At 43.3% G+C, this 12,990-nt stretch overlaps 1 protein-coding gene across 1 annotated transcript in view; it reads left to right on the forward strand.

The window, feature by feature from the left end:
- fstl5 (follistatin-like 5) overlaps positions 1-12,990 on the forward strand; it is an 87,647-nt gene that overhangs the window by 39,397 nt on the left and 35,260 nt on the right. The window contains exons 4-5 of the mRNA XM_068740654.1: positions 212-408; positions 3,599-3,719. Coding sequence (XP_068596755.1) covers positions 212-408; positions 3,599-3,719 — 318 coding nt within the window. The remainder of the gene's footprint in view (positions 1-211; positions 409-3,598; positions 3,720-12,990) is intronic.

A 12,990-nucleotide genomic window follows, 5' to 3' on the forward strand; every position in this document is an offset into this window, starting at 1 on the left:
GCATCCAGTTTTAGGAATCACAAAATCAATGCTATTGTGAAACTCTCAGCACCTGGAAATCATTTTTACATTCATTAAATATCAATTACACTTGGCTCGAATCATTTAAGTTATTATCCAAACAAAGCAAAAACACTCTGCCCCCCCCCCCCCGCATCCGTAACAAACATCCTGACCTCCTAACCGTTCTTCTTCTCTTGTGTGTTCGCAGATGATAAATGCCGACTGAGCGACTACCGTCGGCTGAAAACCAAAGTACTGGATTTGCATGACAAACGACGCACGGGGTCTAACGTGCACGCTGCCCGCCCAGACAGCATGGCTGCCAGGAAGCAACTGGTTGATGGGATGTTCAAGCGCTTTGATGCGGATCACAGCGGTCAAATCGACGCCGGCGAGCTGTCACAGGTAAGAATCAAAGAGCGCCTGTCTAACATGTCTTCCCTTGCAGCATCGTAACCCAGACGGCTGCAAGAAATGCATTTATAAATACAAAAGCCCGTTGAATGAGTTATTTCCTTGTAAACACACATTGGAGAAGGGACGACAGACGAACAAACCATCAGCGTCCTCAGATGTTTAGAGCCGCCCTGATGCCCGCAATGATTTTGTTGATATTCCTCTTCTTACTTTCCGTCTTGGCGCTGCGGCGCGTAGCTCAAAGGAAATCTTCTCTGGGTCAAACAAGCTTCCGCGCTCACGGGACCGCCGCAGCCTTTGACCAGTTCTGCCAAAAAGAGATGCTTGTAAAATGAGCTTCCTGCGTCCGTCGCGAGAAGAGAATAAAGTATTTTGCATAATAATGTTTCCCAGTACCTGCGGACTGATCTGGTTCAGACGGCGTTTAAATAATAGAAGGCATCAGAGCCCTGCGGTGTTCTCCAGAACGATGGAACCATTAACTGTTCTCCTGTCAGCTTCCTGCTGATCCAGTCTTTCCCTCTGCACAGGGTCACCTTGATTAGTCGGCGCCTCCCCGTCCCGATATGAGAGCTGTCGGACCCATTTGAATAAATGTTGTTATTCCGACTTCAAAACTCAAATGATTGCTTAAAAAACAGCAATGTTCTCTCCCATGGTCTCATATTATTTACATATTATTTACATGTTTTAACAACTGCATGATGCCAATATCAGAAGAATGAATGCCATGACTGACACGATCAGTGTGAATTTGAATTTGCTCTTTTGACCTAGTGAATATTGCTCCGCGCAGATTGCCAGACCTTTCTGGGAATGCTTTGGATTCGACGCCGGGCCGAGCCGTACCGCTCGACCCGACTACAGGCGTCTGAACGACACAAACCAGTCGGTTAGCATCCAGATGGCGACAGGAGCGCCCGCTTTCCACCTCCCTCCCCATTTTATCCTTGACGCATGTAGTGGATTTTACGTTTAATAGACGGTTTATGGGTGTTGTTTTTGGTCTGCTCTGACTTTTAGATTAAAAAAAAAGAAGTTTCATGATAAGCGTCTCTGATGAACGGCCCAATCAGCCTGATCAATAACTTACGAAACAAAGGCGGGTTTAAGTTGACCCAACAAAGGTTGTAATTATGGATCGCATTTTTAATGACTTTTTATGTCGCTGTGTTAAATACCATCTTAGATAAATTCAGCTCCTTAATTGCTTATTTATTTATTTATTTATTGCTTCCTTCAAAGGATGGGACTACGATAGAGATCAGCTACTTTAATATAAACTTTATTATCCGGATGGGGCATCTAGCTTACAAAATACACATTAGAAAGAAGTGCACACAACAATTACTACACCAATAGCACGTCTTCCAGGACTAAAGGAATGCACCTCGGATGCCTCTTCCTGCACCTCACGGTCAAGTTGAAATTCAGTCAGGGCAATAAGCTTCTTAGTCTCAACCTCGGTTGCTTTAGCTTCTACAGAACCGGAGAGCAACAAGACAGGAAAAAGATTTATGCAGATTACATTACGGTGTGAAGAATCGCTCAAAAAGCACATCTCCATTTGAAAGCAGCAATTACCAAAACACCATGGCTGCCACCCTCATGCCCTATGGCACTATTTTATAACTGGAGCATTCCCTGCTCCCACGTCTTGGATGGAAATCCCTCACCCTGGTTTATTTCACTTATGTGGTAACAGAATCAAATCTCCTTGCCCTGCTAGTCACATGTAGGTACCAGTATTTACCACCCCACACACTCGTTATTTTTATCTTCGCAGCCAGAGACATAGATTTTGTGCAAAGTGCAAGTTTTTTCAAGTGAAACCACTACGTTCACACTGACACCGTTCATATCCTCACATACACCAGAAAATTGGACCAAATCGGTATTATATTCCATAAAGACTGACAGGATCATTGACAACACCCACTCACGAGGCGCTGTAAGATTCCTCACCATTTTGCCGCTTGCCGTGAATGCAGATGATGCCTCTGCCGTCCGACCAGCAGGAAGCACCAGTAGCAAAACGAGCCTTCCAGCCGGTAATTGTGAAATATGTGATTTATCTGACTAAGCAGCCGATGTTCCATTGGTTGCATGGCTCAAGCTTAGATTTGGAAAAAGGCGGAAGCACGGATAAACATTACAGCCGTTTATCCAGACACTGATGCGTCTCAGTTCATTTAGTTCACATGGTCTGCTGGGAGCCGGTGAGTTCATCCACGGTTTCCCCTTCGCTGTGGGCAAAGCGTCACTGCAGGAGGAGCCGAGCCAGAAATCTGAAGTGAGCAGATTAAAGGTTAAAGGTGAATATACGAGAAGCGACACGTTTCCAGGCATATCAAATAGAAACGATGAACCTTTTTATGAGACAGAAGAGAACGGCGTGCGGGTCAAAGACACCGGCGCTGTGTGCAGGTACACGGGTGACTCCTAAACAGAAGTGAACCGATCCGATAAATGAGACATGATATATAAAGCCGTCCAATCAGCATTGTGACAGCCGAGCTCGCATGACGGATTGCCGGGGGGGGGGGGGGGGGGGGGGCATGCAGAGGGCGTTGAACAGGATCAGGCTTTAGCAGCATGAAGAGAAAATCCTCAGCTTCGGCGCCTTATCGCCATCTATTGAGAAATCTCTACTCCCTTTCTTCAACTTTGATATTCAACAACACTGGAGAGTAGGAGTCACGGTACTGAGAAGAAAGCACCGGTTCAGTCATTCAAAATGTCGATGATGATGATCCCGATGAAATCACGACGTTCGTTAGCCGAAATGAAAGTGTGCCCCCATTTTTTAGAAAACTCTCGATAATATCCAATAATATAGAGGTCCCCACCCTACATGGGTGTGTCAAATTCCATAAACATCGGTCAATAATCAACCGAGGTATTGAGAAATAAAATGTGCAATGTAAGCTAAAATTTCAATTTTTGGTTTAATGCAAATGTCATCAAGTTCCCTCAGTAATTCTTTGAGTTGTGTTTCTAACCGTCAAACAGACAGATAAACCCCCGGCATAAATATACCCCCCCCCCCCCCCCCTAAACATTAAGCTGAAGGTTGCATCTGTCTGGTGTTTGCGTTTACAAATGAGTAGTGTGTAAATGTAAATGTCAAAGTGAAAAGTAAGTTATGTGTTTGAAAATGATTCCATTCTCATTGAAGGTCATCAAGCAAGAAGGTTTGTTCAGGGACGTCTCCGACTGCACATTGTTTGACCTGCTGAAGTACAACGACGTAGACGACGACGAGCGCCTGACAAGGCAGGAGTTCTACGCAGCTTTTGGTGAGTTTAGTCAAAACGTTTAAGTCATTGGAACAACCCCCCCCCTGCAGTAGCTGCAGCTCCTGTGAGATTTAAATTGTAAATTATATTATTTTTAAGAGCGAGAGTTTAAATATCTCTGGAATCGCTGGAGCCGTTCTGGCATGGGATGAAACTGAGTGCTCCGGTTGCTTTGTTTGATTTAGCTTCTGCCAGGGAGGATAAGCGACCATTTTTTGGTTTGTTTGACTGTAAACAGGATTACACAAACACTACTGGAAGGATATTTGGTGGGAGTATTGGACAGGCAGGGAGGAATGGAGGGGCGGATTCAGGAATTTGTTTTTCTCCTTTTCGAAACGATCAAAAATAATGATTTGTTAAACTCTTTTGTGGCTAATTGATTTGATAGGCTGGAACCTTTTTTTTTTTGGCATCGTGACGCTTTATTTTGAAATCTGCACAGCAAGTTCCTTTGAGAGTTGTGCGTTTTGTTGGAAACACCAGTTCCAATGTGAATCGTATAAATAGTTTTTGACATCCAGCCAAATGTTTGCCGGCTACATTCATTGCCAGTCTTCATAAAGTTCCGATTGATTAAGGGAAGTTGTTGCCAAAGGAAGTCAAATTCGAGACCAGTGAAAACAATAGTTCCAAACAAATCCTTCCTTCTTAGGCAACCTAATAATAACAGGTACTCCTCCCTAACTGGGTCACACCAACATTTGTGTGCCGGCTTCCTCCGCCTCCTTTTGTTTCCTCATCATGCTCCCTTTCAAGGTTCCTCCCCGTCTGACATTTTCAGTCCGCTCAATATCTTCTGACAGAACGTCCTCTGACATTTGGCTGCCTTGACACATTTAGCAGTGGGAGAGAATTCATAATCAAAATTCATCTCATTGGGCCTTTGTCTTTAAAGCGTTTCTCGGAGGCAGTCGGAGAGGCAGAGGAGTCTCCGCGTAATCTGCCAAATGTGGGAGCAAACCCCTCCTGGCAAATCATGCAAAAGGAGCCAATCTAAGCCCGTCTGTGGAGCGCTGCGGCTCCCGGAAGACTTGACTTGAAATATTTCCTCCAACTACAGTTTCGGAATCTTTTCCTGCAGGCCTCCAGCAGGAAAATATCCCAGTAATGCCTCGGCATACGAGTGTTGCAAGACACGAGCAATATTATAAAGAAAGCCAGTGGTATAATTTAAAACTACCCCCCCCACCGTCTTTCTCAAAACTAATAATAAAATACGAGTGATTAGACTTACGAGCTCGGTCCAGGTATTACTGTCTATTGTTCGTACATCTCAGTTTTCTACCTATATTGCACCACGTTTTTCACTAAGTTGCTGCTGAACGTCGAGCCCTTTCTCCTCCTTTTACTTGGTGATCAGTGGAGTTCTCTGTGGATCTTTTCCTTCTTTTCTTCATTGTTAAACCTATAGCATGCATACATTCCTAAAGTACGGGCCCTCGGTGGGCCCGAAAGGCAGCAGAGAAAGGATGGCTGCTAATAGGGTCACAAATTAACCTCCTCTAGACATTAGTAACGTTATTGAACCTTTCAATTCCCCTCGTTTCGATTGAGGCTTCTCGTCTAATCAAGGGATTTATCAAAGTCTTATATATCGCAGTCTAATCGGAAGCTTTAAAGGACACAAACGACCTGGATTATTCAATACATCACCAGTCATGTAGTCCCAAGGGAAGAGAGGCACGTTTTGGACTAGGGAAACTAAAAGAGGTTTAGTAGATTGCACGACCGCTGTGGATTCTGGTGTCGATTCTTGTTGGACTGAGTATAAGCAAAGTGATGGACTTCCCTGTTTACATAATCTTGTCCGTTTATTGTTCAGTCAATAAAGGCTTTAAAATAAAAGATAAGCATCGATCCAAAATCATATCTGCTGATATAAGAGACCAATTATGTGAATATGATGTAAACTTCAGGCTGAGTAGCTTTTTTTTTCCATTTGATTTTTATGTGTACAAATGTATGAGCTTGAGTGTTTCTACCAGAAACTATTTATTCAAATAATTCAGTTTTTTTTTTTTAATCTAAATTAAATGCTGAATTTGATACAGGCTGATCAGCAGCTGCTATACGTAATATAATATCTTATTAAAGTTAACAAACAAGAATGAAAAAAAAAAGCTTTTAATTGCAACCAGCTGCATCATGAGAAACTGATGGTAATAATAAAAAAAATACTATTCCCCGGTAGTTTATTTTTTTTATATTAGATTTTTTATATTAGACAAACATTTCTGGCAGGCATGTCTCCAGGTGTTCAGCCAGCCCTGCCGCGGCCACGCCCACACGGCAAGACAATGGAAGAACGGTGTCAGAGCGGCAGAGGCCATGACACCGTGGTCACTGTGCCGGAGGCAAAGTTACAGTTCCTCAGCTGATTGCCACCATAAGCTGTCAGTGGCTGCTATTAAAATATATGCAAATACCTTAAGCGCTGCTTTAAATGAGCTGAGTCGTGAAAGTAAATCATCTGATCCCGTGTCTCCAGAATTATGGTTCTGTGTGGAAGAAGCAGCCGTAAATTCAGACCGGCTCCCCGAGAACGAGGCGCCTGGACGGCTGCTCGGCTAATAAGACGGCTTCGCACACCTTTGTGGAATATTCAAAGCGTGCCGACATTTTTTGTCAGGACAGAAGATAAGACTGTAATGGCCGTGCATTATTCATGACTCCTTTGCATTGACTCGAAGGGGGTTGAGAATCAATTTGCCTCAGCACAGCAGTAAGAAAACTGTCTGGCAGAAATGATGTCTTTTAATTAGATGATGTTACAGATGTGACTGATGTCTGCCGCGCTGCTGATAGTCAGGCCCTCGTCAGTGCTGAATAGTTTGGCGAGTGATGGCATAGTGCATCATGGGTAAACAGATAAGGCGTCATCTATCATAATGTGTCATTAACTTTTGGTCAGAGAGCTTCCTAGGATGTTGGCGCAGAGATTAACATATGACAGAAATCGCTCCACAATGAAAGAATATGAGGAAGCCAACACGCTAACATTTTATTTTTATTTTTTTACCCCTAAGTCCGTTTGTATAATTCATTACTCGGGTGCTCATAGTGCATTATATCTTGTTTTATGACAACATTTAACTGTCATAAAACATTATAGGCATCACTTATAATGAATTATAAGTTCAGAGGTCTTACAGAGACACATCTCAGCAATAAAAAGTGGTTAAGCGCTACTATGCTATAAAAGTTTATGAAGTTTATTTATACCATGAAGTACATGCTGATGCATCTTCAATAATGCATACTTCATTGCAACTTATTGCTTTCCTCCCATAGTAAAAATGAAGCTTGACGCAATTAGTTTTCTAACTTTGAATGTATCGCATGGGTTTTTTATCAAAGTCGGTAAGTTCTACTTGTAATTCTCAACACTTCTGCCTCATTATAATCACTTAATATGCAGCATAGACATAAATACACGTGAAGCAAAGGAACATTTATTGCATTTTGACTCACTGCATACATTATTATAAGCCATCAACGTGTACTCGCTTTATTTAAACATGCAGTGACAACCTAAGATAAAGCTAGGACTGTTATAGCACATATAATTCAATGTGAATTGCATCTGTAAGGTTTTATGGATGTTGACATTGAGTATCATGCATTACAAGTGCAGTCAAAAGCACTCCCACTGCATCACAATTTAGTATCCGTGCATCCTTATTAACACACTACAGTTTAAATGGTCTTCAGCGGATGATGTAAAGCTGCACAAATATGGACCCTGTATTCCAATAAATGGAAATTAAACTGTGCTGAATGTGGTGGATTTTAGCCGCTATGGTTGTTTGTGACATTAGTTCAAATAAAATGCAGCATTAGTTCGAGGAGGCATTCAGGGTAACGTGACACGGGAGCATTCCGAGAACACATTTAGCTCGTTTTCACATGTGTTTATTTTGTTGTTTTTTTTGTCTCTGGAGTCATGCACTTTGAAAGAACAAGACAGTTGAAACGGCCTTTGTGCAGGGAGAGAGGGATGAAGGCTGATTTGTCTGCTGCAGACAACCAGAACAGTTGGCGTCTGTGATCACTGTGAAATGAACTTCGGAAAAGGTCACGCTCACAGCTTGCCACAAGTAATATCTCAACCTGAATATAAAAAACAGGGAGCCTTGAACATAGCGCTCCTGAAGTTCGAGTTACCGCCGACTGTGCTTGATTTCAGCCATTCGAGCCCTGTGTGAGCGGAGTCTAAATGTTACCTTGGTGTTAAGTTGTTAAGCATTCAGATGAAGAATTTCCAAGGCTGCTACTGGGAGCAGACTGCGACAGCATCTTCGTGCCAATGCGCCTCGGCTCTTTAAAGTTGGCCGGACAGTAACGAGGTGCTCTGCTGGTGCATCACGCCGTTTCATGTTATTAATCTGGCTGCACCTGCTGAATGCATTCTGCAAGCGTCTACACATGCTGCTTTGGAGACAACAGTGAAAAGGAATGCGCAAAAGCGTTCGGAATGAGTTCTCTGTCCGAACGTTCCCTCAGGCAAGATCCTCATTGGCCCCCCCAAAAAAAGAAGTCTTCCTGGAGGAGGTGCGCAGCAATTTTCTTAAGTATCTTGAATGTAAAGTTTTTCCAGTGTGCTGTAGGTAATTGAACTTTTCTATCAAGCAGAGTGGTAATACTATTTGTGCTGCGCCGTGGGACATCCCTAGCTGCTGCTTGTTGTTTCCTGGCTGCCGATATTGATCGGAAACCCTGACACCTCCTGACTTAACACACACATCCAGGAGACCCGGCTCGTTGATTTCTGCTGAGACCACATGTCTCGTTATACCTGCTAGGCTCCTGACGGCCCTGTGGGAAACCGAGATGGACTATTGTGCGATCCATCATGTTACGGCGTTTATACAGCCCTCGCGTAATTTACGGGAGTTGAAGTTGGGGTCTTGCTTTTTTTTTATATATATATATACTGTATGTTCTGGACATTTAGATCGGAGATGTCTAGATGCTCAAACTGTGTTTGTTCTGAAGCATCGTCGACGTCGCTGCTTCCAAGCCGAGATGCGATGCGGTGACTCATCCACCGCCGTCACCAAGCAGACCAAACAACTATTGAGCGTACTCTATTTAAGGCTTTATGTCACATTGGCTTGCGCCGCTGTGATTCATTTCTTTCCTTCGCTTTCCGTTCATGCTTATTTATTAATTATTTATCAAATCTGTCATAATTTACAGTTGTAGAAAGTTTGACAAGCTCTTTCTACCGCTGTGAAGAATATAATTAGACACCCAGACCAACAGCCGGCCTGCCCCTGGGATGGCTCCTGCCATTAAGGCGGGTTTGCTGTGTTTCGGAACTCGTGGCACAGCAACAATTAACGGATGCTCAGTCTCTTACTTGTCAGAACCCCTGCTGAGCATTCCAATTGCATGCCGGGAGGGATAATGTGAAAATGGTTTCATGATTCCCGGTTCTCTTTTTCTAACATTACTTTATTCCCACATAGTTGAATATTATTTTTATTGTTGTTGTTGTTTCCTCAGCAATTCTTAAAGGAGTATCTTTGTTTTTTCCTGAAACTGATGACACAATAATATATTTACACAACAACCAGTTTAAATGCACATTCAGCAGAAACCATCCCTCTCTCAGATTACATTGGCTTCCCTCTGACTCGGAGGGGATCAACGTGCTTTTCTGGCTGTCAAGAGTTTTTAGCAGTTCGGTGTAAAAAAGAGTTCTGCATCCATCCTCTTTTCCTCATCGTTTACCATCTCCTGTCATCCGCATGAAGGTGTTGGCCTGCACCGTTTCCAGCTGTGCAGACAGTTGGAGGGAAGCATCCTGCAAGCGCACCTCCTTCTCGGTTGATGACGGCTGACGTGGATTGATGCACTTGCAAAGGGTTTCTCCTTTGCCAGACAAAAACGTCAATGCAGACTTCCTACCCAACTCGGAATCTTTGCAGAAACATATCCATCAGCATTAAACCTTCAGTAAAATTATAAACACTGCCATCTGATTCAAAGTATACAAAGTGGAATATGATGGAGCCATTAAATCACAGCCTCCCTGAATGGTATAACTTAAGTGCTCTATGATTTACTTATAGCTATAAGATAGGGGATTTTTCATTAGTTTGTTTTCCACAAGGTAGCTGTGATAAAAATTAATCCAATTAGAGCTCCTCTCAGACTCTGTTGCATACTAATGCTGCCTGTCCCTCAGGATTTGTCTTAACAGCTCCTTTGGAAACAGACTTGAGGCTGATCATCCTGCAGTAATGCACTTACTAAGGCCATTTGTTAATGTTTTACAGCCATCTTGATGTTTGGAATGTTTGTGGGAGGAGATATGAATAGGGTAATAAATAGCCCCGTGCATTTTACTTAACACCTGCAAGTCTCTAGGTTTTTGCAAAGATGCAAAATCACTGTTTTTTCCCCCGCTTATGAATCTAAATAAAGTTTGAAAGTTAAACATCTTTGAGCTGCTAGTGTTAATGTGCACATTTTTCCTGGGTTGCGGTGCATTATGTAGTTTATTTATATATATATACATTTATAAACCACAGAATTTCCCAATAAGCTGCAGCCTGCGTGATTTAAATTATAATGTGTAAGATGTTTTTTCCATTCACGGTTCAGTTCTATGCTTTGGCAGAAATGCAGCCTGTGCAAAGGTGTGAGCTCTCCCCGTCAACATTTGTCTATTTTACAAGGAATACAAATCTTTATTCTTATCTTATCGTGCAGGAAACCTCTTTGTTCAGCAGTGCAACTTAATGGCAGCAGTTTCAACGTCAAAAGTAAACATGGACTTTTTAGATTTTTTGCCCTCCGAGTATGTTTCAGTATTCAAACTGTTTTCTTTCTCCATCAAACATCCAACTCCACTGAGTCACTCATCTTCGGTATTAAAAACAGAAACTCTATTCTGCTTGAATGGTTGAATTGATTTGTTGAAAAACTCTCTCCCAAAGAGAGATCTGAGAATGTTCACAGGAATATGTATTCTGTTTTTCCCACTTGTATTTTTCCCTCCTTTGAATCTTGGCGCATGGGCGATGAATACCCTGCATGGGGGGGCACTTTTATCTCCACTTCAAAATGTCAAACTCAAAGCAATTGGGGGGGGCACACATCTGTTCAGCACTAGTAAAGCCGAACACCATGGCGAGAGAGAGAGAGACTGCGTTAGAGGAATGAGGGAGTTGCTGAAGAGTGACAGAGCAGGCAAATGTGTGTTTGAGAAAGAGAGTGACGGAGCGTTGATAGAGGATGAAGTAAGGAGGGTTGGCGAAGCGACCTTGGTGCAATTTGTCTTCATGCAGCCAGTCCGTCGCAGCATCCTGCAGGCCCATGCTCTTTTCCCTGACAAGCTTGTTGACTCCAGTGCAATCGGTGATTTAGCTCTCACTGTGGTGCCGACCAACATCCCCATTCTGGGAGCAGAGAGGAGTCAATCAAAAGTCTGGACTTCACCGTTAATCACTCATTACAGGCCAGACACTGAAGGTTGATCTTTCTCAGAGGGCTGAGTCCCCTCGGGCCTGGAAGCAGACCAAAAAGAGCCAAGGCCACTTCCTGCTCTGATACATCTCCCGCAGAAGAGGTGCTGCCCTCAGAAGTGTTTGATTTTGGCTCAAACAGCCAGACTCTCATCTCCCTCAGGAGTTTCTGATTCAGGTCGGGTACTCGCCTTCGCTTCATTCCTCCCCTCCCCAGCCGTCCTCCTTCCAGGAGCTAAAGCTGGATGGATGGGAGCCTTCCCATCCGTCTGTCCGCCCGCCCACTGTCTTTTTTTTAAATTCTCCCATATAGCTTGACACGTTTCTATTCCCAAAGAGGGATCAGCTGCAAATTGAGTTTGTTGCTCGCAGCGTATTTCAAAAGCATTGAGATTCAAGGAGGCTGTAATTGAATGGTTAGGGAGGGCATTATTGAAGGAGCTTTCTGTCAGCGTATCCACCCACCACCACCACCACCTCGGCTTCACGAAGAACTCTGGCGGGGTGGAATACGTGCTGATCTGCTGAGCAAGCGATATCAGTATCCTGGGAGAGGATGGGGATCCTGGATTAGCCATGTGTGACTGGTGGGAGATCCACTTTCTGTGGTTCCTCACCTTCTGCTGCTTTTAATTCACTGATTCATGATTCACTGATATTTTTAGGATATGCTGCAAAATGTGATCTTTATACAAATGAACTCTAAAATGACATGAAGGAAGTCGTGAAAAGTTTTCAGATGATAAATAGAGGACCGGATTCCATTTACAGTAAAAAGTCATGCTTAAAAATATGAACTAAAAGTTCCCCAACTGCGAAATTAAGATCACATTTTAAACTTAGTGGAAAAGCTCTTTACCCTGGAGGACTGAAGCGTTAAAAAGATTTTAGATTTGGAAGGTTTGAAGCAACAACTGTACCGAAAACTACGACATGCTGCAGACTTGTGAGCCGCTCAAGCAGAGCAAATGAGACGAGTGAAGGGACGAAGACACGACAGAGTGAGGGAAAGCTGGCACCATATAGGGAAGATAGTTAAACGACCACTTTATTCCATTCTAGAAAGGTTCTCATTATCGTCTTCACAGCTGCCGCGCTTCAGACGCTGGGAAGATGGAATAGCAGCTCCGATTCAGGCTAAAGCCAATTAATGTAACGGTTCTGTGGTGTGAAGCAGAACAACTTAGATTTATACATATACATATAGAGAGAGACGATATAGAGAGAACAGTTGTGTGTTATTTTAACAAAGAAAACGAGCGCATGAATGTTGACAAACCAATAAAATATATTTGTCTGCTCGAGATTCCTCGTCAGGGTTTGTGATGTCACACTAGACGCCGCTTCATTCAGTTTTCCGACTTTCGCTCTACCTCCCAGCCAAGAGAGAGCACCGTTGCTACGAGGATCTTTGGTAGTCTGACGAGTTTTAGGGCAGCGGCGCCTGAAAGCTTCGCCGTTAGAGCTAATGTTCTGCTGAACTTGAACAAAACGAATATTTCTTCTTCCTCAGTGGACAAAATGCTATTTTAATGGGGGAACATTTCTTCTTTCACTTCTTTCCACTCATTACTTTTCTCTCTGGCCGCGTCGGGTCTCGTGTCTCCACACCGATGCCGTCGTGCCGTTCTTGTTTCATCAAATTCGTATTATTTTTGTCATGTTACGATGTCCGCAGGGGGAATGTTTCCGTTTCTCAATAAAGTTTCTTATTGCTTTTCACGTACCATTTAGACCCTTGCCTCGCAGAACGATGGAGGTAATGGGTTATGTATAACAGGATGGATCTATTA

The sequence above is a fragment of the Brachionichthys hirsutus genome, chromosome 6 (genome assembly GCF_040956055.1).
Source record: "Brachionichthys hirsutus isolate HB-005 chromosome 6, CSIRO-AGI_Bhir_v1, whole genome shotgun sequence".
NCBI lineage: Eukaryota > Metazoa > Chordata > Actinopteri > Lophiiformes > Brachionichthyidae > Brachionichthys > Brachionichthys hirsutus.